The 25,893-nt window shown below is 42.2% G+C and overlaps 1 protein-coding gene across 2 annotated transcripts; it reads right to left on the bottom strand.

Annotated features, from left to right (window-relative positions):
• Positions 1-501: 501 nt before the first annotated feature.
• CLCC1 (chloride channel CLIC like 1) lies at positions 502-25,299 on the bottom strand. 2 transcript variants are annotated; one of them, XM_028102024.2, is made up of 12 exons: positions 25,172-25,279; positions 16,854-16,994; positions 16,355-16,456; positions 14,016-14,123; positions 11,607-11,828; positions 10,315-10,455; positions 8,538-8,631; positions 7,165-7,262; positions 6,506-6,652; positions 3,851-4,192; positions 2,152-2,439; positions 502-828 (listed from the first exon to the last, which is right to left on the bottom strand). In XM_028102024.2, the coding sequence occupies exons 2-11, from the start codon at positions 16,980-16,982 to the stop codon at positions 2,182-2,184; spliced, it is 1,641 nt and encodes a 546-aa protein (XP_027957825.1). In that variant the 5' UTR covers positions 16,983-16,994; positions 25,172-25,279; the 3' UTR covers positions 502-828; positions 2,152-2,181. The 2 variants fall into 2 exon arrangements, with proteins under 2 accessions (XP_027957825.1, XP_027957824.1); XM_028102023.2 differs by having other exon boundaries at positions 502-2,439; positions 25,172-25,299.
• Between the last annotated feature and the right edge of the window lie 594 nt (positions 25,300-25,893).

Here is a 25,893-nt window from a genome sequence, read left to right as displayed (position 1 = left end):
GGGTATGTAACAGGACGACATAAAGTTAGCTTAGGAAAAGAACACAGTAAGATGGGATAGAGTAGAGCCTAGTCTAAGGGTGAATTCTAGAACGAAAATGCCCATAACCAGAACAAGCTGGCAACTCATTCACCTCTGGTTGCTTCTGATTCTGCACAGCTGGGATGGTATCTGGGTCTCTTTTCTTTCTAAAAATCCTTCAGGTGACTTGGTGGGCAGTGAGAACCACTTCTCCAAATGGCCAATGTTCACAAAAATAAAATAGAAAGATAGTTACTCAATCTGGAATCACATCAAAGGCTCGGGGGAAAAAAATTATTCTTCTTGGTTGTAAGATCAAATTTTGTCAAAAGTACTCTGTTAACACCCAGATCATCTTATGTCTTATATATTACATATACAATATAACGTCCTAGACAGCATCCTTTTAAAAACTGCACGTAAGTTTCATGGGGTTTTTTTCTTACCAGCATATTCAATGAGCAAAGACAGCATACCGAATCACAGTAATGTAAAAATAGGTGTTTATTTTGTGTATACAATAGTTCTTAGACCCTGTAAACATTCAACATTATCTATTCCACTTAAACACTGCTTTTATAAAGCTGTCTACCCCATTCTGATTTTCCTAAAAGCCTGTTGCTAAAATTCTTGATTCTAATGATAAATACGGGCTGGACAATAAACAAGTCTATTTCCCCAAGTTATAAACTGGCCTTGATCTGTTCGGTCTGCTTTAGTGTCTTCCCTAAATTGCTGTCATCATTCAACAGCAGTGGTATGTTGCCTCGCTAGCTGTCAAAGTGGACTGCATCCCCAAACGGGTATCTGTAATGAGAGAATACAAAGATGAAATTCTACTTAATTTTTTACAGATTCATTTTTTGGATAAAAAGCAGTTAGAAGTGCAAACAGCATTAACTCCACTCTCATAGTTAGTCTGTCACCTGAGGCATTTCATTGCTCTTCAGAATCCCATCACAGCTCAGAGGACAACTACCTCCCTGGGCACATATTTACCAATTAGTGTGAACAGGTCTGGCCCTCAGGGAGGACTTAATATGCACCGATGTTCACAAATCCACTCCAAGCTGCAGGCATCCTTGTGTGAGTTCATTTGTCCCATACCTACTGTGTTGCAAATTTTTCTATAAAATCCTATTGCTTTTTCTGGAAAGAACTACTACCTTTCTGATGAATTACTAAAGATGTTTGCAATATTAAACTACAAAATAATATTAACAAATTTTACATCCTCTTGCTGAGGTAATTTTTTAAAATCTTAATTGGCAATGGCATTTTTTTATACTTAACCAGGGACATACAGAAATTATGCTGTTTAGCAAAAATAATGTACTCGGCCAATGTGTAAAGTATATATTTGGTGGGGAAAGGGGTAAAGCTAGTCTCTGGCTACTGACTATGTAAGACCAAGATCACCGATTAACAAACTGTGGTAACTAAATTCTCCCGGCCATCTTCAGGTCTGTCTTAGCTGAGGGCAAAAAGGGGCGACAAGGAAGCAGGCCCAGTCAGCACTGGCAGAGTTGAGCGATGGAGGCAGGATTCGCAACGACGAAGCCGTGATGAGCTGGGGCAGCCTCCGCAGAGACAAGGGGACCCAGACTCCGTGACTGCATTAAGACGCTGAAGTGCATGAAAAGGGTAAAGCTGACGACAGTGGACTTTCCTTAAAATAGTTTCTGAGTACCTACCACTTTTGGAAACACATCAAATCCAGTGCACAGCTAACAAATCATTAACTGAAATAGGTATTACAGGACGTCCAGTAGGCAACACACACGTCGGCTAGTTGGTTCCTATATATGCATGTGAACCATAAAACTTATCTTTCAATGTTTCCTGATTCAAACTGGCCTAATTATCTGAAATCAGTGATGCTTGCCATATGTTCATCTATGAGATCCTGTTCCAAAATCAACACCACAAACTCCACAGGAGGTACCAATATGAAAATGAAATTACACAAAAGATAAAAATTAAACAGAAATACATGGGAATTCGTTAGTTCTGATGGTCAATAAAAATATTAATGTTTAAGCTGCCACCTGTAGAGTAGTAAATGTCAGAATATTTGTAGAGGAGAGCAAATAATTGTGAAGAGTATACTTTACAAAACCCAAAGATGACCTCTGAGCTGTGGTCCGAGTCTGTGCTCCTCTAGCCACATGGGCCACTATCCAGATCCTTCCCACTGCTGGCTGGGCTGGACACGCTGCCTTCCTCTGGGCTGCCCCTGGCATCGCTCCCGAGCTGGGCCTTTTCCTCCGCAGGTGAACCTTCCACCTTCTCTGATGTGTCTGGGCCAGAGACAGGCCTACTAGACTGGCTGCTTTCAGTACTGCTTTCAGGCAGTGTGCTTTCTCCCTGGATTCCACCGAATTCTTTGGGCTTTGTATCCAAAATGGGTAATTTATGCTGTAGAGAATGACATTTTAATTTTTTAATTAACATAATGTGAAGATTCAGTCATCAAACACGTTTAACAAGTTCCTATGCAAATCTGTATCAAACTCTCAACTCCTTCAAATCCCAGCTCCAGTGCTGTGCTGTAATTACGTAAATGTTAGTAAGCCTCACAGAACCCTGCAGGGAGGAGTGGGGGCACTCAGGATATTCCAGGTGGTCTAGTGACCCAGCTTTAGGAGAGGGCAAGAGGACTGGGGACCAGTACTGCTAACTCCTCTTGCCTGGTGAGAATAATTTATTCGACAAATATTTACTGAGCCTGTATTCAGTTCCAGGTACTGGGGCCACAGCAGGAACAAAACCAACAAAAACCCTTGCCTTCACTGGAACTTCCATTTAGCTTGGGGAGACAATCAAGCAACAAATTAACAAAGCACCACGCTGGGATCAGACGACTGTTTAAATTAGGGTAATGTGAAAGGTGATACAGGAGTAAAGACTTAAAGAAATGAACCACATTTCAGCATTCTAGACAGAGAAGAGCAAGTAAAAAGGTTCTAATTCATGGAATAGCGAGGAGGCCCTTGTGGCTGAAGGAGAGTGAGCGTAGGAGAAGAAATCCATGTACTAACAGAGGCGGGCTGTGGGCAGATCAAGGAAGCCCTGGGCCACCGAGGTACCTAGCTTTCCCTTTAAGTGAGATGAGAAGTCCCTGGAGAATTTGAGATGAGCGGTGCATTACCATTAACTATTAAATGAAAGGAACATCTGAAAATTTTTTAGATGTCGGCAGGTATGTTTATTCTTATAAGAAACTCCATGGGAAGGGATTCTAATTTTCTAGATTCTGCTCTGCTCACAACTGTTTCTCAAAGGTTTACAGTTACAACTTAAACTTTGCAAATGACAATGTAAATTCCTCTCTCAAACAAAAACAGAAATGTCCCTTTAAATGGCCAATAATGTAGAAAAAACATCTCAGCATTCTGCAGGTAGAAAGTAGAGTCTAGCCAATGATGCCAAGGATTTGGGAAAGCGGGGTGTGTGACCCCTCCCTGCCCACTCTCCCACCCAGCTGAGCCTTTAGGGGTCTCCTGCAGGTTCCCCCGGGCTCCGGGCCTTCAGTGAAGACTTTTCCCTGAGCTCTTCAAAGGCAGAAATTTCAGTCACGATTACTTGGTTTCCTATGAAATTTCATATGAATTACTACCTGTTCTAACTACCGTTAAATAGGATTTAACATAAAAAAATGAAATCTCGTTTTAGTTCTTCTGAGAAGGCTGAACTTTTGGCCAGAAAATAGAATAATGGGATATAATTAACTGTGGCAGGTAAAAGAGAAGAATCGCCTACCCAGAAGCTCTACAGGAAGCACGGAGGCCTACATGAAGGACAGCAAAATAAACAACTGCTGACTTACACTGGGTACCACCGTGGGACGCTCTCTCGCCTCTGCCTGGGGTACATCGCATGGCCGGAGCACTTCGGGGCTCTTGGTGCCAGTCCTAGGTCTCAAGTCAACATCTCTCTCTCTCATACCATCTCTTCTACCCTCATATGTTCTGTCATAAGGGCCTCGCTCAAAGGGGCTGATGTGGCCTCTATAAGGGAAACGTGCATCACCTGCTCCACCATGGGGTCTATCATCAACTTCCTGCAGCCGTCCTCTATCACCTGGCTCAAGTGCCCGGGGTGGTTCTCTCTCAGGACCACCTAAATGTCTCAGCATATTAACTGATTTCCCAGCACCATAGCAGAAACTCTAGAAGGAAAAGAAAGAAATATATAGTATTTAATGGCTGACTTACAATGAAATTATTCAGGGTGCTAGCAAAATTACCTAACGTGACTTAATGGCATTTGGAGACATAAACATGTTTGCTTCACTCTTGTTTCATTTGCGATCTCGTTTAGATTAATACTAGGCCAGAGTAGCCAACAAAATGTGAGAAATCACTAAGTGGTAAGTAGACATTTCAATCAGCTGAACACACTTTCACTGAATTGTAACAAGGGCAGTTTGGCTAAAACCTAGAAACTTAAATTGAAAGGTACTAATTGATAACTGTTCATCAGATGTCTATCGCCACACCCACCATATAAGGTAAATGCTAAAAATTAGTGTTACACACATCATTACATAAACATTCTCATGTAGGGTAACTTTTCTACAAATACAAACTTGGCTTTAGCGACAACTAAAATTCAACAGGCTTGGAATCCCATTTCATGGGGAAAACTAGGCAGCAGTTCTCAAAACTGTGGCCCAGGGACCCCTGAGACAGTTTCGGGGACTCTGTAAGGTCAAACTTTTCACACTTCAAAGACCTTACTCTGTTTTATTCTTCCCTTCTGAGTGTATGGTGGAGTCTTCTGGGGCTGGAATGACTTCGTCACTCTACTGGCTCGTCGACTGTGTGCTTGTGTAGACTTGTATTTGAAATTTTTCTTAGTTTTAATTCCTAATTGGTAAATATCAATAAATAAAACCACTATAAACAAGAGCTCTTTGTGGTCTTCAGGGTTTTTTTGTTTGTTTTTTGGGGGGTTTTCTTGTTTTTTGTTTTTGTGGTGTGCAGTGAGGAGGGCAAAAGGGTCCTAAAGACAAAAAGTTTGAAAATCACTATGCTGGAGAAACTAAAGACAGAAGCAGTAAAAGTCCTTTTCTTAGGCAGATGAAGCAGTAAGAGATGATGGGTTCTTGCTTGTAATTTCAGCTTCAGCGATTAAATACAAACAGTCCCCCACCTACGATGGTTCAACTTAAAACTGTTAAGACTTGACGATGCTAAGAAAGTGATAGTGCGCTCAGGAGAAACTGTACTTCAAATTTAGAATTTGGATCTTTTCCTGGACTAACGATCTGGCGTCCGATCCTCTCTGGTGATGCTGGGCAGGGCAGCTCCTGGTCAGCCACGGGGCATCGAGGGTGAACCCGTATCCTCACAACCACTCCATACCCACACAACCATTCTGTTTCTCACTTTCAGTACAATATTCAGTGAACTACATGAGATATTTGACACTCTGTTATAAAATGGGCTTTGTGTTAGATGATTTTGCCCAACTGCAGGCTAACATAAGCATTCTGAGCATGTTTAAGGTGGGCTAGGCCAAGCTACCATGTCCTGTAAGCTAGGTGTAGTAAATCCATTTTCGACTTACAATATTTTCAACTTACAATGGGTTTATTGGGACATAATCCCATAAGTCAGGGAAAATCTGCACTACTATACAACTAATGTCACCTAACAAAACCATACCCCTAAACCGGACTCCTGTAATCACAAGCCAAAAAACAAAACCAAAACAGGAACAATTTCAAAGTGAATAAAGTGCAGTAAATTTTGTAACCTTAGGGAAGACAATCCTTTTTAATTTAATCATTTAAATTGTACTAATTGTCTGATAACTGCTCCTATGTTGTGTATATTCACACCCATCAGAGAAAGTAGATGCTGAAAATATTTAAAGTTATAAGCTTTAAATAGGTTAATTTCTTTACAAATGCAAACCTGGTTTTTCCCGTGGCACATCTGGGTTCTTTACATTTTAAGTGACAACTGCTTTATTAGAGTAAGGGCCGAAAATCAATACAAAAAGCTGAAGAGACCACAGATGAATGACGAATGTTTCTTCTTAACAAATGTCTGTTCCTGGATTCCCCAACTGTTTCTCAGTAACTCACCTTCTTCCACATCCCAATTTGATTCTGTGGAAAAGCCAATGCTCTTCCCTTCTTAGTGCTGCAAAAACTCAGACTGAAATAAGAAGGCCCCCTTTCTCAAAGAGGACAAAAACAACTGATTTCATGTATATTAACTCACCAAGTTGAAGAACAACTTTAGAAAAATATTATTCTAAGTCACTGCCATGACATCTACAATCAAACTTGACAATCATCTCCTTGCTTAAAGGAATATACATGTAAGTATAAATAAATCTACCACTCAAAAATCATCTTTCATACTGTTAAGCAAAATTTAGCCTGATTTACAACAGCAAAAAAGTCTAGGTTTTAGAATTGCCTTTTTTCTACAAGCGCTGTTAACAGTCAGCCGTGCTGTATACTAACCAGGACAGCTAAAGCCATAACGATCAGCACTGGGATGTGAAGTAATACTGGGATCTCCCTCATGAACTCTTTAATAAATTCCCCAGCTCCTTTCCCGATGTGTTTCAGTGGCTCCGTGACGAAGTTGGTGAATGTAACCGCCAGTGCCTAAAACAAAAGATAACAGCAACTTAGTTTTTCCCTCAAAAGACAGGATGAGCCAAAATTCACTGTGCACTGGGGCCAAAATTATGTTCATAAATTAAAATGCTTTTGGGGCGCCTGGGTGGCTCAGTCGGTTAGGCATCTGCCTTCAGCTCAGGTCGTGATCCCGGGGTCCTGGGATCCAGCCCCGCATCGGGCTCCCTGCTCCCCAGGTTCCTGGAAGCCTGCTGCTCCCTCTCCTGCTCCCGCTCCCCCTGCTTGTGGTCCCTCTCTCTCCCTCTCCCTGCCGTGCTGCCTACTTGTCCTCTCTCTCGCTGTCAAATAAATAAAAAATCTTTTTAAAAAATCAATTAAAATGCTTTTAATGTGAAAATCATTGTGTAATGGAAGTGTTTTTTCTAGAACAAGGGTTTATTATCAGCAAAATGACTGTAAAAAACACTAACAACTTTAAATAAATACAAGAGATTTTTGATTCACTTTGTATAAATAATTTTTACAAATGTATTCTATACCTTCGTCGGTGGGACCAACCAAATAGGGTTGACTAATAAGAGCTCGTAGTATTTTTGGCATGGGTCATCCTTATAGGTCCATGAACTTCTCAACAATTCTATTTAGAGAAACAGACATAACACTGAGTCATAAAAAAAAAAAAAAAAAAGGCGCATTTCATTCCCAAATAAGACAGCATTTTGGTTTTGTCCCTGTCCCCACGACCAACCAATTTTAAATGCTGGTACAAATAGACTCCCTGTAATAGTGATTTAAAAATTTTTCATCTTATGTCCAATATGTTTATCTTAAAAATCTCTTCAAATTAGACAAGTCTTATGTAGATAAAACATACTTTATGAAATTTTCTAAAAGGTAAGTTTTAAAAATTGTTCTTTACACACACAAATGAATCCAAATAAAAACCGCGGCAATCTGTGTGAGATCGCTGAATTATATGCAAGTTGATATCCTGGCTGTGAGATCGCACTGCTACAGCCGTGTAAGACGTTTACCCTGGGGGAAAATGGGGAAAGGGTACTCTGATCTGTTTTCCTTCTTACAACTACCTGTGCATCTAGAATTATCTCAGTAAAATTTCAATTTAAAAAATCCATTACTTTACAAAATAAAGAGCATTATTAGTTCTCCCAATTTTTCTAAATTAGGTTTACATACATTACATACTAGCCTGAGCTAGAGGCGGCATTCAGTTGTCCCCTGTAGCCAGGAAGCGAGGCCAGATTGGTTTAGTTCCCACAACTTTTAAAGAAATGTTAATATGGACGCCCTGTTTTGTACAATCCGCAGGGATTCTATTCTGGGTCTGTTCTTATGGACTTGCATTTATAAAGTGCCTTCGAACACTCAACCATTCCTACTGCTAGATAACACAGAACTAAAGGCAGCCAACAGTAGTGACAATGTATATCCAGTCTGTGAGGGGAAATAAGTTAAAGAACTTTCCTCCTAGGGACAAAATTGTATAAAGCTACAACATAACATTTCATAAGTCAGTATATAAGGAGAGTAAGTCTAAGATGGATATTAATTCACATAAACACTGATTCCCATCTTTAATGCACACGCTGGACCCCCTTCCTAAGGACCAGACAGACGAGACGAGCACCGTCTCCATCCCAGTCCGACGGACGGGACCGCAGCACTACAGGAGCTGACAAAGACGCTGGTCCCTGGTCCCTCCCCGTGAGGTCACGTGAGCACGAGCGGCCCGGTCTGAACCCTGCCTCTTCTCGCATCTTCTTCTGACGCTGAGGACTCAGTCCACGGAAAGCCTCCTTCCAGCATGTTCTCACTTCGCTGTAATGACTAATATGTTCTCTCCTTCCCGGAAATTCTATTCAAAATGAGGCCCAGCAAACCGACCCCTTACCCCAGAGGCTTCCAATCCAGTCCATCTTCTCAGCACACACGTTGTTCAATGGCTCCAGCTTGGCAACCTCGGCCTGATGCTGCGCGAACGCGAGCTGAGCAACACCAAAAGGGAGCTGTGAGCAGCTGCAGACATGAAGGTTATGTCTACGCATCCAAAACCCTGACATCAAACCGTGTCTTCACCAGACACCAGACGGTTCACAGTTTTTTAGTAGGAAAAAAACAAAAACGGTTCTAAATAGCAGCTCTTTTCCACTCATGGCAAAGCAGTCTTAATGCAACGAGTGAGGATAAAGAACTACAGCTTCCTTCTTTGTAAGTAATTTTGATGAGAAAGGCAAACCTTTGTGCTAAAAAGGATTATTTTTAAAAATTAGTTCAAATATAATTCTTACCACACCCAAAAATAGAGTTATATATATTAAATGACTACTTCTCACTTTTTTAAAGATTTTATTTATTTATTCATGAGAGACAGAGAGACAGAGAGAGAGGTAGAGAGAGAAGCAGGCTTCCATGGAGCAAGGAGCCCGATGCGGGACTCGATCCCAGGACCCTGGGATCATGACCTGAGCCGAAGGCAGACGCTTAACGACTGAGCCACCCAGGTGCCCTACTTCTCATTTTCTTTCACAATTCACGATAAAATGGTGTTTTGTGGGACGCCTGGATGGCTCGGTCGTTAAGCGTCCGCCTTCGGCTCAGGTCATGGTCCAAGTGTCCTGGGATCGAGCCCCGCATCGGGCTCCCTGCTCGGCGGGAAGCCTGCTTCTCCCTCTCCCACTCCCCCTGCTTGTGTTCCCTCTCTCGCTGTCTCTCTCTAATTAAATAAATAAATAAAATCTTTAAAAAAAATAAAAGCTATAGAACTTAGAGCAAAAGGTTAACGATATATCACAATGATTTAATCAGATAAATTCATCAAAAATATTTTGCCACTTGACTCACCCTGCTAGAAAGATCTAAAATTGTCCTTCAATGCTATTTCGACAGGAACAGTGCTTCATTTGACTTTCTATATTCAGCATGATCCCAATTTTGAAAGAATTAAAATTTAGAAAAAAAAATCGGAAAGAAATACCTCAAAATATTGACAGCAATTATCTTTAGGTGACAAAATTACAGGTAATTAAAAAAAAGAAATCAAATTTCTGGGGCGCCTGGGTGGCTCAGTCAGTTAAGCATCTGCCTTTGGCTCAGGTCATGATCCCGGGGTCCTGGGATCGAGCCCCACGCTGGGCTCCCTGCTCAGCGGGGAGCCTGCTCCAGGATTCTCTCTCTCCCTCCGCCCCTCCCCCTCCCCCTGCTCGCTCCTTCTCAAATAAAATCTTTTTTAAAAAAATCAAATCTCTCTGTATAACTTTCTACCTTTTCTAAATCACCTACTATCAAAGTACCACTTTCATATTCAGAAAATAACCGAACTTTAAAAAAATAACATTTTGATATCCTTTCTGGCAAAGAATAAAAGGACATACCCTAAACTACCTACATAAAAATTTTTAAAATGCATCCACCTAGCTCTATTCTGATTTAGCCACCCAGATGCTACCCATGAGAAACTGGGTCAGGAAAATAGGCCTGCACCAAACTGGTCAGGGACCCAAAACACCAGGGACAGGTGAGTGGCTGCCAGTGACACCCGCCCCCCCCCCCCCGCCCCCGCCGGCATCTCTGATCAGAGGCAAGGTTATAAGCTCCTCTAAAGGCATTGAGGTCTTATGTTATCATGAAGTAACACTGAAAAACATGAAAACCTTCCACCTATTTAATACCTTATATAGATACATCCAATTCCATCCCAAACTGACGAGGAAACTGATGAATAACACACGTCTCAGCTGGGTGTACCAATGCACATACGTCCACACCTCGGTAGCGACTAATCCCACAATACAGAGCAGACACAGAAGCACCTCGAAAACAGGAAGAAGCAGAGAATAGAGTTACTGCCAAGCCATCCTCCCCACTGAAAAATGATAACCATCAGCAAAAACAAAAGAACTGGCCTCAGATATGCAACAGCATCTGTGCCATTCTGCTGCATGGTCATCAGGACAGAAGGGTCTTCGCACGGGTTAACACAACAGTTTTTTTTTTATTTAAATTTAATTAACCTATATAGTGTATTTTGGTTTCAGAGGTAGAAGTCAGTGATTCATCAGTCTTATATAATACCCAATGCTCATTACATCACAGGCCCTCCCCAATGCCCATCACCCAGTTACCCCGTGCCCCCACCCCCCTCCCCTCCAGCAACCCTTCAATTCTTTCCTATAATTAAGAGTCTCTTATGGTTTGTCTCCCTCTCTGGTTTCATCTTGTTTCATTTTTTCCTCTCTTCCCCTATGATTCTGTTTTGTTTCTTAAATTCTACAATATCAGCGAGACATAATTGTCTTTCTGACTGGCTTATTATTTCGCTTAACAGAACACCCTCTAGTTCCAGCCACATCATTGCAAATGGCAAGATTTCATTTTTTTTTTTTTTTTTGATGGCTGAGCGTATTCCATTGTATATACAGACCACATTGTATCCATTCATCTGTCCATGGACATCTGGGCTCTTTCCACAGTTTGGCTATTGTGGACATTGCTGCTATGAACATTGGGGTGCACGTACCCTTTCGGATCCCTACATTTGTATCTTTGGGGTAAATACCCAGTAGTGCAAGTGCTGGGTCGTAGGGCAGCTCTATTTCCAACCTTTTAAGGAACCTCCATACTGTTTTCCAGAGTGGCTGCACCACCTTGCATTCCCACCAACAGTGTAGGAGGGTTCTGTGGTGGAGTTTTTAAAGCATTTTTAAAAATGAGCTGTTACTGGGGCGCCTGGGTGGCTCAGTCGTTAAGCGTCTGCCTTCGGCTCAGGTCCTGATCCCAGGGTCCTGGGATCGAGCCCCACATCGGGCTCCCCGCTCAGCGGGAAGCCTGCTTCTCCCTCTGACCCTCCCCCACCTGTATTCCCTCTCTTGCTGTGTCTTTGTCAAATAAATAAATAAAATCTTAAAAAAAAAAAATTTAAAAAAAATGAGCTGTTACTTAGGTCCCCCTTGTCCCATCTTACCATCAACAGATTATATGGATCCACTCCAAAGGAGTCTTCAAATCGCCACTTCCATGTTTCAAAATCATGAAACTTAAAATTAATTAAAATATCACTTAGTGCATCATCCAAGGCTCCTGGTTTCCAATCCTCTCCACTGAGAAACTTCTGTATTTCTAACAAGGTTTGTCTTTTTAGGATAATCTCAGCATCATAATGCATATCATCTTTGTTTTCTTCAGGCTGAATTAAATTTGCCCAAAAAACAAAACAGAACAAAACAGAAAAGAGAAACACTTCAAGACAAAAGTCGATTTGGAACTAAATATATATGTGGTTGATATTTCACATGTATAAAATAAAAATACTATCCACCTATTTGTCTAACATAAAAAACAGAGATCATACATGTGAAAAACATTTCAAAAATATAAAACTCTATGAAAATAAGACAATGTACATTTTACCCAAACACAGTTGATTCTTACTATTGGCAAGTTTGTTCTAGGACGTCACCGTGGACATTAATTAACAAATACCTGAACTACAGCTCCTACAGGAAATACAGGGTTGCGTTCCTACATTTTCATCAGGCAGTCAATACATAACCCTTTTATGTGTTTCTATTTAAAGATACCTTATTTAATATTTTTGATTAACACCGAACTCTGAACAACCAACAGCACTGTAACTCCTGCCCGAACAGAGTTTATCTAACATGGGTATTTTCCCTGGAAGGCACATCCCAGCCTTCTCGCGGCTCAGAGGCACTAAGGCGGCACTACTCTTGGGAGTTATTTTAAACAGCCAAGTAACATCAACAAAAGTGTGAAATACGAAGCACTAAATAAACCATGAAAAAGTACTTGTTTATAGTCTGAGAGCTGAAACAAGAAGGCAGAACACGGCCGTGCTCAGCCTCAGCTGGGAATGGGCACACCAGGCAACGCAAATGCTCTGCGCATGTCCAAGAGCAGCGCAAAAGCTCCCCAAGTATTGACTTTGAGGTTATAAAATAAGGTGAGTACGCAAGTTCGCAAATACGGAATCCACAAATAATGAGCATCAACTACTTATTTTGATTCATTTACAATTTTCCATTTGCTGACTTTCTTTTTTTTTTAAAGATTTTATTTATTTATTTGAGAGAGAGAGAATGAGATAGCACGAGAGAGAAGAGGGCCAGAGGGAGAAGCAGACTCCCCGCCGAGCAGGGAGCCCGATGTGGGACTCGATCCCGGGACTCCAGGATCATGACCTGAGCCGAAGGCAGTCACTTAACCAAATGAGCCACCCAGGCGCCCTGCTGACTTTATTTTCAACTAGCCTAAAATACACACTAACACAAATTTTTTTAAAAAGGGTTTTTTTTTTTAAGATTTTTATTTATTTAACAGAGAGAGAGAGAGCACAAGTAGGCAGAGTGGCAGAGAGAGGGAGAGAGAGAAGCAGGCTCCCCACCGAGCGGGGAGCCCGATGCGGGGCTCGATCCCAGGGCCCTGGGATCATGACCTGAGCCGAAGGCAGCCACCTAACCGAATGAGCCACCCAGGCGCCCCCCCAAAAAAGGATCTTAAAAGGCAGTCAAATTGGAGTTTCTGTGAACAAACATGATACTTATAACTATCTTTATTAGCGTGAGTTCAGGTTAGCAAAATCACTATAAACATTTTACATTCATTAACCAGTTAACACAAACAGAATAATGTTTCTCTTTTATAAAAATAAATACACTTACATAAAAGCAAATATAAAATCAGAAAAAAAAGTGTCATATAACATCACAAGTCATCACTAACGTGAAAAAGCAGTCATACATTACTATTTTTAAAAAACCTTGAACTAAAGAAAGCAAAACAAAAAAACCTTCAACTAAATATTATCAATTATCTGCACCATAGGAATTCTTTGGCACTCTGTGCCCTTATCCCACACATGCCTAAAAGACTTGAATTAAAGGATGCATGTATGAGAACATCTGCCCTTTCACTTCCAAAATAAGATGGGATTATTAAATATTCATCTAACACTCCTTCCCCTTAAGTTTTCTTGATGTTTGACTCCACAGAGTGGAAACAAGGACTCTAAAAAATGGAATCTTAACATTAATTATGAAAAATATGCACATGATATGCAATTCTACAAAGTAACCCTTGCCACAGTAAAAAGCTTCCGCGTGGTAGGAGGGACTACTTAAAGCACACTGTTCTTTTTCTCAGCATAGAATGATCTTATATCATATGAATAAGAAAGTGTGCAAGTGGCAGAAAACAAGAGCCAGCACAGAATTTCTTTGCCAAGTCATGAGTGTGTCAAATTTCCAACTGTTTAGCAAAGTTCAAACAGCAAATTTAAGGCACCTCCCCCCATTTGAAATTAATAAATAATGAAAATATCCACCACACTGATTAGTATCACACCAACACTCACGAGTCCGAGCTTTCTGGCTTCAATCAAAATCTTGTGTAAGTATCTCCTAAAAACAGGATTGCTTTGACTTTCATAGTCTTCCTTCTTTTTCTTTTCACAGTCATCGATCTGTAATTAAAAAACAAATTCAACATTAGCATCAAAGTTTCATGTAAGGGTCAAGTTTCTAGCCTAGTGGCCCCATCAAGATCAAGGTAAGGAGCTTGCGATTATCAACTATATGAAAATGTAGAACTTTCTACCTTCTGTGGGTTCTCTTTGCAAAGCATTAGAACCTGTGATAACCAACTTTTATTTTCTGAATATGAACCATGAATTGAGTTAGCATTTGAAATGGGCTTCAGATGATAAACATGACAACTGAATGTCACACATAGACTTAAGAGAAAAGGACCCTTGAAAAGTCACATGGCAGTTTCCTCCGCTTGCAGGCAAGATTTACAAACCTCTTTAAATTTCTCTTTAAGAGTTTTTTTTTTTTTAAGATTTTATTTATTTGTCTGAGAAAGAGAGAGCGCGCACAAGCAGGGGGAGCAGCAGGCAGAGGGAGAAGCAGGCTCCACGCTGAGCAAGGAGCCTGATGTGGGACTTGATCCCAGGACCTTGAGATCATGACCTGAGCTGAAGGCAGATGCTTAACCGACTGAGCCACCCAGGCGTCCCTCTTTAAGAGAATTTTTGAGACAGAGAGAGAGAGAGAATGCACAAGCACGAGCAGGGTGTGGTGAGGGGCAGAGGGAGAGGGAGAATCTTAAGCAGGCTCCATACTCAGCATGGAGCTCTACATGGGGCTCAATCTCACCACCCTGAGATCATGACCTGAGCCAGAATCAAGAGTCAGATGCTTAACCAACTGAGCCACCCAGGTGCCCCTTTAAGAGAATGTTGTGTGTGTGTGGTTTTTTGTTGTTGTTTTTTAAGATTTCTTTGTTTTGGGGGTGGGCAAAGGGAGAGGGAGTCCCAAGCAGACTCCGTACTGAGCATGGAGCCTGACACAGCGCGCGATCTCACAGCCCTGAGATTACAACCTAAGCGGAAACCAACAGACTGCATCACCCAGGCGCCCTGAGAATGTTTTGTAAAACAGAAATTCAAGACTCCATTTTATCAATCATACTTTTACAATGCTGAGCCCAAGACGCAAAGAACGGAATGAAAAATTTCCGTATTTCCTAGTATGCAGCCAAACAAGCTCATGATACTACAAAACACGGTTAAACTGAGGCAAATTTTATCCAAGCATTTCTGTGCTAGCACTCGGGTGAGACAGCATTCACAGCCGGTTAGAACCACAGCAGTGCGGACAGATCTGGAACTGAGATGAGATCTCTGTATCTCCGTTCACAAGCTCTCCCAGTCTCTCAAGCTAGAAATCTCCTTCACTCTATCCCTTTTCCCTCCTCCCTCGGCTACCAAAATTTGCCTATTCCACCTTGGAGAAATCCAACACTTTCCTCTTCAGTACCTGTCACTGCCCCAGCTGGAGCATTTGGCATTGCTGGACCTCTGCCACCCCTCTCCTTCTGAAGCCCCCTCCACTGGGCCACCAGCTGACAGCCTCCACAGCCAAGAGACCAGTTCCCACCCCTCAACATGCGTTCAACCCCCTTAACGATCTTGATTTATTTCCTTTCTCATAAACTCCACTTCAGCCACACAAATAAAAAGATTGGATAAATGATGAACATAAGAATTACTCTTGCAAATATAAGGGATTATTATAATTTAGTATGTGTGGTGGCTTTTCCTTCATGTTCATCAGGCGGTCACAGGCCCATTTCTTCATGGGCTGCCTTTGTTATGAGTCTATTATGACCCAGCACTGTGAAAGGTGATAGAGAATCAAAAATGAATAAAACGTATTCCTTGTCCCTGGGGCGCCTGGATGGCTCAGCCGGTTAAGCATCTGCCTTTGGCTCAGGTCATGATCCCAGGGTCCTGGGATCGAGTCCCGCATCGGGCTCCCTGCTCGGCGGGAAGCCTGCTTCTCCCTCTCCCCCTGCCACTCCCCTGCTTGTGCTCGCTCTCTGTCAAATAAATAAATAAGATATTAAAAAAGAAAAAAAACCCATATTCCTTGTCCCAAGAAATGTTCAGTCTGCTAAAGAAAGAATTACAACATGGTGAGATAAATGTTATTACTGGAAAATAAAAGTAGTATTAAAAAAAAAAAAAGACAAGGCCAGAGTAATGAAAGAGAAGACTAAAGAAATAAACTATACATAAATTGTACAGTACACACATAGAAACACATACAATGTTAGCAAAGACAGGAAACAGAGCAATTTAACACACTATAAATATAAAATTCATGAATTAAAAAATTAAAAAATTCAAACCTTATGAGTTAAAGAATCAAGTTTGCTATAACATTCCAACAATTCATCAGCATGTGACAAGTCAGGACTCACTTCTTTTTTCTCTGATATACCATGTTTTACCTAGAGCAAAATAGAGATTTTATTTCTTTATAGTTCAGTTGTGAAAATAACCTAAAGTTAATGAAGACTAAAAGTTGACTTCATCATTTTATGACTTTGTCATAATTCATCTGTGTTGAACCAAAAAAGAGTCTCAAATTTATATACTAGCTAAGAACTAAAATCAAGTTAGCTGGCGGCTCGACGGGCTTTACATTCATATTCAACACAGAAATAAGCAGGTGGGGTTGAAATCCTCTTAGACTAAAAGTCAGGGAGATATTCTACGTGGCTGCTAGTCATTGGTACATGACTCTTGACTCTGGAAGCTCTGTGAGAAACAGTAACAGAAGTACACTATTTCCATTACAGGACCGATAAGGTCTTATGTACATGCACATGCATTTTTTTTTAATACCTGAGATTTTCTCATTGTTCCTGAAGCAGCATCATAGTTAAGCATGTCTGTGGGGTCAATCCAGTCATCATCATGAGCATAACCGGTTATCAGCCACAGACATTCACAAAGGAGCAGAGAATACAGCATCCTGCATGAAGGCTAAAAAAAATTTTAAGAGACATAAAATACAATTATTTTTAGAAGAAATGGTTTTGTAATAAAAACTATCTACTTCCTTCTGGTGCTAAGATAATGTTTTCTTACTGAATAATAACTGATATAAAAATACTCAGTAAAATGGTATTCACATTTAAATACATACACACATATTCGTGCTGAGACAAAAAGAATATGGGAACTTTTCATAGGATTCAGAATTCCAGTCCTAGGCTTACACCCAAGAAATGAAAACACATATCCACACAAAAACTTGTACACAAATGTTTACAGCCATATTATTCACAACAGCCAAAAAGAAAACAATTCAAATGTCCATCAACTGACAGATAACTAAAATGTGGCATATCCACACAATGCGAGATTCCAGGCATAAAAACGGATGAAGTACTGACACGTGCTACAACATGGATGAACCCTGAGAACACTGCTGTGTGAAAGAAGCCAGGCAACAAAGACCACACAGTACAGGATCCCATTTATATGAAAGGTCCAGAACAGGCAAATCTACAGAGACAGAAGGTAGATTAGTAGGTGCTCAAGGCTGGAACAGAACAGACGGTTGGCAGTTAAAATGGTACAGGGTTTCTTCTTGAGGTGATGAAAAATGATCTAAAACTGTGGTGATGGGGCGCCTGGGTGGCTCAGATGGTTAAGCGTCTGCCTTCGGCTCAGGTCATGATCCCAGGGTCCTGGGATCGAGTCCCATATCAGGCTCCCTGCTAGGTGGGGAGGCTGCTTCTCCCTCTGCCTCTGCCTCTCTCTCTCTCTCTCTCTCTCTCTGACTTTCATGAATAAATAAAACATTTAAAAAAATAAATAAAACTGTGGTGATGGTTGCATGAATTGTGCTCTTTAAATGAGTGAATAGTTTAGTATGTGAATCATTGCTCAGTAAAACTGCTTTAAAAAAGAAGAGGTATTGGGGCGCCTGGGTGGCTCAGTCGGTTAAGCGGCTGCCTTCAGCTCAGGTCATGATCCCAGGGTGTCCTGGGACTGAGCCCCACATCGGGCTCCCTGCTCATCGGGGAGTCTGCTTCTCCCTCTCCCACTCCCCCTGCTTGTGTTCCTTCTCTTGCTGTCTCTCTCTCTCTCTGTCAAATAAAATCATTTAAAAAATAAAATAAAATAAAAAAGAAGCGGTATTTAACCAAACCCTCTCCCCCCAAATTTTTTTTTAACACATGGAAAATAAGAAATGTACAAAATTAACATTCAAACAAGGTGACTGAACTCCCAAACCACTCAGAGAAAACAACTTGCTTCATCTAAGCCTCTGCAGAAACACTGTCAAATCATTTCAATACTTAATACCGCCTCTATTCGACACTGTCCAATACAGCAGCCACTAAGCATATGTGGCTATTTAAATTTAAACTAATTAAAATTAAATAAAGTTAAAAATTCAGTTCCTCCTTCACGCTAACTGCATTTCAAGTGCTCAACACCCACATGGGGCTAGTGGGTGCCACAGTGGACAGGGCAGATCTAGAACATTTCCATCATTGCAGAAAGTTCTTTTGGACAGCCTGTCTTATATTTAACATGAATAAAAATCAGGTGAGGGAATTCCCAAGTGAGAAAGTAAAAATAATGTAAAAATAAAAGTAACTCCAGGGACACCCGGGTGGCTCAGTTGGTTAAGCGTCTGCCTTCGGCTCAGGTCATGATCCCAGGGTGCTGAGACCGAGTGCCACATGAGGCTCCTTGCTGGGCAAGGAGTCTGCTTCTCCCTCTGCCTCTGCTGCTCCCCTTGCTTGTGCTCGCTCTCTCTCGCTCTCTCCCTCTCTCCCTCTCTCTGACAAATAAATAAAATCTTTAAAAAAAAAATAACTCCAGGCTGTATTATACACTCCTCCTTTGTGCTCCCAGCGTGCTCTGTTTATTCGTCTAACACAACACACGATGAAATTAGCCTCGTATTGGTCAGGCTCTCCCACTGACACAGTGGCTGTCGATCTTGGCTGTGCATTAGAATCACCTGGCGAGCTTCTAAAAGTCTCAATCTTCTGGCCACATCCCAGATCAAGCAAATCAGAATTTCTAAGGGTGGGACCCAGGTGCTGGGATTTTTAAAGCGCCTCAGGTGGTTCCAATATGCAGCAAGGGTAGAAAACCACTGTGCTATGACGTGAACTTTTTCAGGGGAAAGTAACATCCTACTCCAATCGGAATTCACCGTCGTGACGACTCTCCATCTTGCCCCCTCCACCTCTCCAAAACCAACACCCAGCCTGGTGGCTGGTGCAGGAGAGACATTCAATAAACGTCAAGCAGCAAATGCAAATGGTCAAAGCCACACAGGGATTCACAGGGTTCTAGAGGTTCAAAGGTTGAAGCAAGCTCATCTGACTGGGAGAAACTGGCACCACTTCATGGAGGAACGGGCATGGGAAACAGGGAAGTGTGGGTAACATGCTAAGAGGGCAAGGTGAGGAGACAAAGGAGCAAAGTGAACCTTCGAAACCGTACATTCGAGGATGGACGTGGTGGGGCCAGGAGATGGCTGGATGACAAGGTAGGCTGGGGTGACGGGGCCCACGGCCAACCTCATCTGCTAACAGTAGCTCTGAACGCGTGGGAGCCACACTGGGGGAAAATAAAAGCACCACTAAGTGTACAGAATGAGGGAAAAACTGGACTCAGAGAATCCCACAGGGAGGGTGAAATAGCCAAAGGAGACTGAACTGTGTTCTGAAGATTAGTTCCACAGGCCTCAGCCACAGAATGCACGTAAGGAAAGGAGAAGATGGTAAGCATGGCCAAGATTTCTAGGCTGACCAACAACAAAAAGGTAGTATTATTAACTTCAAAAGAAATTCAGAAGGAGAAACATGGTGTTGGGGAAAAGTTCAGCATTCATATGTTCAACATTTACTACATACCTACTGGGTATTGGGCACTGTCTTAGCTGACAGGGATACCAGGAAACTAGCCCAGCCAGGTTTTAAGAAGATACATGGTGGAGAGGGGCACATGGGCGCAGGGGACAAGATGGGACATAAGTTGACAAAAAAAATAGATATAATTTCAGATAGTGATACACCCTATGAAAAAAATAAAGCAGGACAATGGCAGGATGGATTAGGCAATGTTGAGTATTTTAGGGAAGGCCTCGGAGATTAAAAATAGCCACAAATTCCATCAGGTCCCCATCGAGAGATGGAGTTTACTGTCCCTCCTCCTGAATCTGGGCTGACCCTGTGACCAATGTCAACCATGAAAAGAGGAAAAACTGATGTAAAATTAAAGCATTTATTTGGTGTTTAGAATTGCAATTTGGGGAGCAACCCAAATTGTGGCCCACTGCAGGGAAAAAGGGGTTTTTATAAGAAAAAGGGGGAAGTATAAGATACCTAACATCAGTTGTTAACCAAGAATTATAATTAGAAGAAATTAGAATTTATAGTTTTCTAGGTATGTCAGTTGCTAGGAAAGTCCCTTTTGCAGAGTGTCCACTTTTTGTTAAAAACACAGACACATCATCAAGGTACTCAGTCATACGCCCTTGTCCTCTTTCAAAAACGGGATGAGGGGCGCCTGGGTGGCTCAGTCGTTAAGCGTCTGCCTTCGGCTCAGGTCATGGTCCCAGGGTCCTGGGATCGAGCCTCGCATCGGGCTCCCTGCTCGGTGGAAAGCCTGCTTCTCCCTCTCCCACTCCCCCTGCTTGTGTTCCCTCTCTCGCTGGGTCTCTGTCAAATAAATAAAATCTTAAAAAAAAAAACAAAAAACGGGATGAAATTTCCGTCACCATCTTCTTACAAGCAAAGGTTTTACATGGGTTCACAATATTGAGCCAAAATATTGTGGTAGAAGCGATGTTGTGTTGGTTCTGGGCCTGGCTTGGCCTATATGAGGTTTGGCTGCTTCTACTCCGGAACACCTGCTTTTGCTCTCAGCCGCCATGCTGCGAGAAGGCCTGGCCACACGGAGAGGCCATGTGCAGAGGGCGCCGCTAAGCTCCCAGCTGGCAGCCAACGTCAACGGCCAGCCACGTGAATGAGCCACCCTGGCGGTCCCAGGTCAATCCCATGGTAACAGACTTGCGACCCAGCCAACATCATGTGGAATAAAAGAACAATGCAGATGAGTCCGGTCAAAATCCCTAAGCCCACAGAATCATGAAAAATAATAAGAAAATGGTTGCTTAAAGCCTCTAAACTTTGAGGTGGTTTGTCACACAGCAGTAGATAACCGCAATATTTAAGCAAATGATAAGAAGCAAACCTTAGGAAGACTCGGGAAAAGAACATCCAGAGAGTAGATACAGCAAGCATAAAGATCAGAGCGGGGACAAAATTTGAAGCGCTCAAAGAACAGCAGGAAGGTCAAGATGACATAGTAACCCCACGCTCCAAAGCACTCCTAGGGCTCCTACATCCGACCAAAATGAAGTAACAGGGGCCAGGTGTACCCTCTTGCCCGAACAACCGAAACCTCTGCACAAAGTCTAGGAAACAACAGTTTTCAAGACACTGGACACCAGGAAAGCAAGTATAATGGTCTTTGAAAAATGAAAGGACACAGAAACTCCACATCTTCCTCCACAGAATGCCCTTGTGTGTCTCTTCATTTGGTTGATCCCAATCTATATCCTTTCTAATAAAACTGTAAGTATACTGCTTTCAGGGAGTTCTTCCAGTAAGTCATTCCAGTGAATTATCCAACCTGACAGAGTTGTGGGATCCCCCTAATCTATAGCCAGTTGATCACAAGTGCAGATGGCCCCCAAGACGTGTGCCATGGAAGCAGTCTTGCACAGATCTGTGCCTTTAACTTGTGAGGGTGTGCACTACTTTGGGTACACAGTGTCCGAACTGAACTGTAGGATATCCAGTCTGCGTCAGAGAACTGGTTTGGGAACACTCCCCCTTGAGTCTTCAGCAAGGCGTGGATCAGTGCACACATAGCAGGAAACTACCTCAGGCCTGAAAAAGAACCACTGAAAGAATTTAATACAAAAATAAACAGGAGTTGGCTCCCTGCTCAGCAGGAAGCCTGCTTCTCCCTCTCTCACCGCCCCCTGCTTGTGTTCCCTCTCACTGTCTCTGTCAAATAAATAAATAAAATCTTTTAAAAAGGGGGGGGGCACCTGGGTGGCTCAGTCGTTAAGCGTCTGCCTTTGGCTCAGGTCATGATCCCAAGTCCTGGGATTGAGCCCCACATCGGGCTCCCTGATCAGCGGGAAGCCTGCTTCTCCCTCTCTCACCCCCCTGCTTGTGTTCCCTCTCGCTCTCTCTTTGTCAAATAAATAAATATAAAGATAAAACCAAAAGTTAATTCTTTGAAATGACTAAAAAAATTGACAAACACCTAGTAAAATTAAGAAAAAGAAAAAAAAGAAAAAGAGAAGGCCCCCCAAATTAAGAATGAAACAGGATAAATTATTCATGACTAAAACACTTACCAAACCAGGAATAAAAGAAAACTTTGCCAGATAGAGTACTACAGGCAAACGCTATACTTGAAATCTTTCCCTCTGAGCTCAAGAATGACATGAGGGAAAAAGCTCTGGAAGATTTCTGGGATACTGACAGTATTCTATTTCTTAATCTAGAAGGTAGGCACATGGGTGTATGCTTTTTAAATAATTTGCTAAGATGAACACTTATATTTTATACATTTTTCTGTATATATATTTCACATTTTACAAAAGGGTTTTTTTAAATGGGAAAGACTAATTGAGATATTGTTATGGTCTGAAACGTATTCCTCCAAAATTCTTATGTTGGAGTTCTATACCCCAGTTCCCCAGAATATGACTATTTGGAGATAGTGTCTGCAAAGAGGTAATTAAGCTATAATGAGGTCATTAGCATGGGCCCTAATCCAATATGACTGCTGTCCTTATAAGAAGAAATCTGGACACAGGTCAGAGGAAAGTTGATGTGAAGACACAGGGGGAAGGCAGCCATCTACAAGCTGAGAGAGGCCTCAGAAGAAATCAACCCTGCTGACACCCTGATATTGGATTTCCAGCCTCCAGAATCTTTTCCCTCCAAAAAAAAAAAAAAAAAATTTCTGTTGTTTAAGACATCAGTCTGTGGTATTTTGTTATGGCAGCCTTAGCAAACTAATACAGATTTCTTCAGACATAAAAAGACTAAGAAAGTCTCCAACCCATAGACTCTTGACATATTAAAGAAACTTAACATCAATAAAAGATGTGAGTAAAAGAAACAATGATGAGCAAAGGAATTGGTCAAATATATTGACAAGTGAAGTCAACTACTGATAGTAAAAAAACCCCAAACCCCACAACTTTTTATGTTTAAAAATGTAAAAACCAAAATGCTAAGTAACAATAATGGTGGGAAAAGTATCCTAGGATCCCTGTCATGCTCTAGAGACATAAATACTGGATGACTGTATACTTTGGGGGGGGTAGGGTGGGGAAGGAGTTCAACTAAGGAATAAAGCCTCGAGAAGACCCAGACCCAAACACAAGAGAAGGCAGTGAAGACTATCGAGAGAACACAAGCTAAAAAATGCAATGTGTAGAAACCAAGAGGTGCTTAATTTGAAAGAGGCATTAGTCACCTATATAAAATACTTTAGAGAAGCTGAAAAAAATTAAGTCTGGGGAAAAAAATAAAGCCGCTGGATTGCTTAGGCCGTTGACAGGGAGAAGCCTAATTCTAAGCACTGAAGAACTAAGTTGATAAAGGGAGTCTCTGAACTGAGCAGAAGCTCTGAGAAGATGGCAGCGTATGAAATCAAGGCTACAGAAAAGGCTTTTCAGAGGCAACAAGGTTTTACACTCCTTCAAAACAGAAATGAATGAGAGGTGGAAAAAAAGGTTCTAAAGCAAAACGAAGAGAAGCTGACAGAGTTCACTTTACTACCCAATATCAAGAAGACTGTGAAATGGTCCACTGGAAAGCCAGGAGCGGCACTGTGTGTCAGGGAGCTGGGATAGGGAATGGAGATCTGGAAAACAGCACTATAGGGAGCATTATACAAAGGGAGATGAATCAAAAACTCTTCAAGCACCTGAGTTTTGACTATGACTCCCACAGTCATGTTATCAAGCTACATTACTTTCTCCAATAATGATCAGCAGATGCAGAACTTACCCAGGACTAGGAACTGAAGAAACAACGGAAGACCAGGTGAGGCGGAAGTGGAACCAGCCTCAAATTTAAGTCCTCCTGCCAAATCCCCTTGGTCACTGACTGAAGGCTGGAACTCCCTGAGAAATCTTAAACAGCTGATCTCACACTTCCTCCAAGCAAAACTGCATCTAAACCTGCCCGGGATCTTGTTAAAAACAGCTTCTGACTAAGTCGGAAGTGGGCCTGAGATTCTGCATTTCTAAAAGCTCCTGGTGATGGCAGAGATGTTGGCCCACAGACCACACTCTGAGCAGCAAAGTGTTTAGGATGAGTAACCATCCCGTGTTGGTTTAGTTTAACGGGGGCACCTGTGATTCTATTACTTGGCAGTTACTAATAAGCTCTCTTCTCTAGTTCTTTTTAATCACCTTCCTCATCTGCTACAGGCTTTGACGCTAATATCAAAATTATATATAATAGCAGTGTTTGATTACTATGTGCCAAAAACTGTTACATACATTCATTCATTCAATTCTCCAAAAACTCTTGGTAGTAGTACGGTTATCTTCATTTTACAGATTAGGAAAACAAGTAAACTGAGTGGAGAGCTACCAAGAAAGACTGAGATCTCCAAGGAAAGTCTTTCACAACCACACTTTCACAACCACTGCCACGGAGAAAATATGAATTGTTTTTCACCACCCACTCATAAACCTGAATCTCTTAACTTTTTTACATTCAAATCAGATTTGGAGTTTCAAAAAAATTCACTCCAACCAAATCCGAGCTATTCCGCTTGACGCCGTTTGCTCAAATTCCGCGTAAAGTTTTCCGAGATAACTAAAGCCCACAAAAATCCAGCGTTCGCTCGGATCTGGCTTTGCACTAGCTTGTCCCTCTCCCTAGGCCGCTCTTTGAACCGTGTAACGCGACAGCAGCCGCGCTGCACCCGAAGATAAGGTGGCCAGTCGCCCGCTCATCCTGGCACCCGCAGCGCCGCGAAGCCTCCCGAAGCCCCGGAGAGCGCGGCCCCCGCCCCGGGCAGCGTCCGCGGCCTCCCCCGCGCCCACCGCCTGCCCAGGCCGCCCGCCGCCGCACAGATACCCGATCGCGCCGAATCACGGCCCAGTCGCCAGCCTGCGTCTGGGAAAGAAAGACACCTCCCGGCCAGCTGAAAAAGATGGCGAGCCGCCTGGCGGGGCGCTCGAGCGCTTCGGCGGGCGCGGGGCGGCTCACGCGTCCTCATCGACTCGCTCGGCGGGCAGCTGTGCGTCCTTCCCCGGCGCGCGTCTGATTGGCCCGCCGAGGGGGCGGGGCTGGGCTCTGGGGGCTTGCTTTAGGCCCGGAAGTTCTTGCTTTGATCAGTTGAACGGTCTACGAATGAAATCTTACGAGAAAGCCAAATATATACGAATACTAAACTTGTTTCCTTGGTATTGATTTGTTTTGCAAGTCCGAATGTGTAATATTTGCAATAATTATTTAAGTAGGGTGTAATGAACGACAACGGCAGTCCTGTATTTGGGGTGTGGGGGGACGAGCTACATTCTGCTTTAGTTGGAAATAATAAATTTCGTTTTGTTTTTGTCTTTAACTGCTGGCCTTGCAATTTCAGGAAACTCTCCAAAGAGGATATGATGAGTTTTACACACTAGGAGGAAATGAGAAGTGTACACAAGAATTCTTGGCAACAAATTTAAAAGTGTGTTAAAATTTGATGTATAATGTGGTACACTTGGTGTGCATGTTGCTTATTACAATTTTTTAAAAATTAAAATACCTGACATAAATTTTACCACCTTAAAAAAAAAAAAACAAAGTTTACC

The sequence above is a fragment of the Eumetopias jubatus genome, unplaced genomic scaffold (assembly GCF_037043125.1).
Source record: "Eumetopias jubatus isolate StellerSeaLion01/CBP00866 unplaced genomic scaffold, mEumJub1_p1.0 scaffold_4, whole genome shotgun sequence".
Taxonomy (NCBI): domain Eukaryota; kingdom Metazoa; phylum Chordata; class Mammalia; order Carnivora; family Otariidae; genus Eumetopias; species Eumetopias jubatus.
This window is presented reverse-complemented; position numbering and strand designations above follow the sequence as displayed.

What these genes read in the sequence shown, in the direction of transcription:
- CLCC1 (XM_028102023.2), bottom strand. Translation starts at nt 16,982, where the DNA reads ATGCTGTATTCTCTGCTCCTTTGTGAATGTCTGTGGCTGATAACCGGT. An exon ending in GAACAATGAGAAAATCTCAG is followed by an intron (nt 16,457 to 16,853) that starts GTATTAAAAAAA and finishes ATTTTGCTCTAG; the next exon opens with GTAAAACATGGTATATCAGA. An exon ending in GGTTGGTCCCACCGACGAAG is followed by an intron (nt 6,653 to 7,164) that starts GTATAGAATACA and finishes CTTTTGTTTTAG; the next exon opens with GCACTGGCGGTTACATTCAC.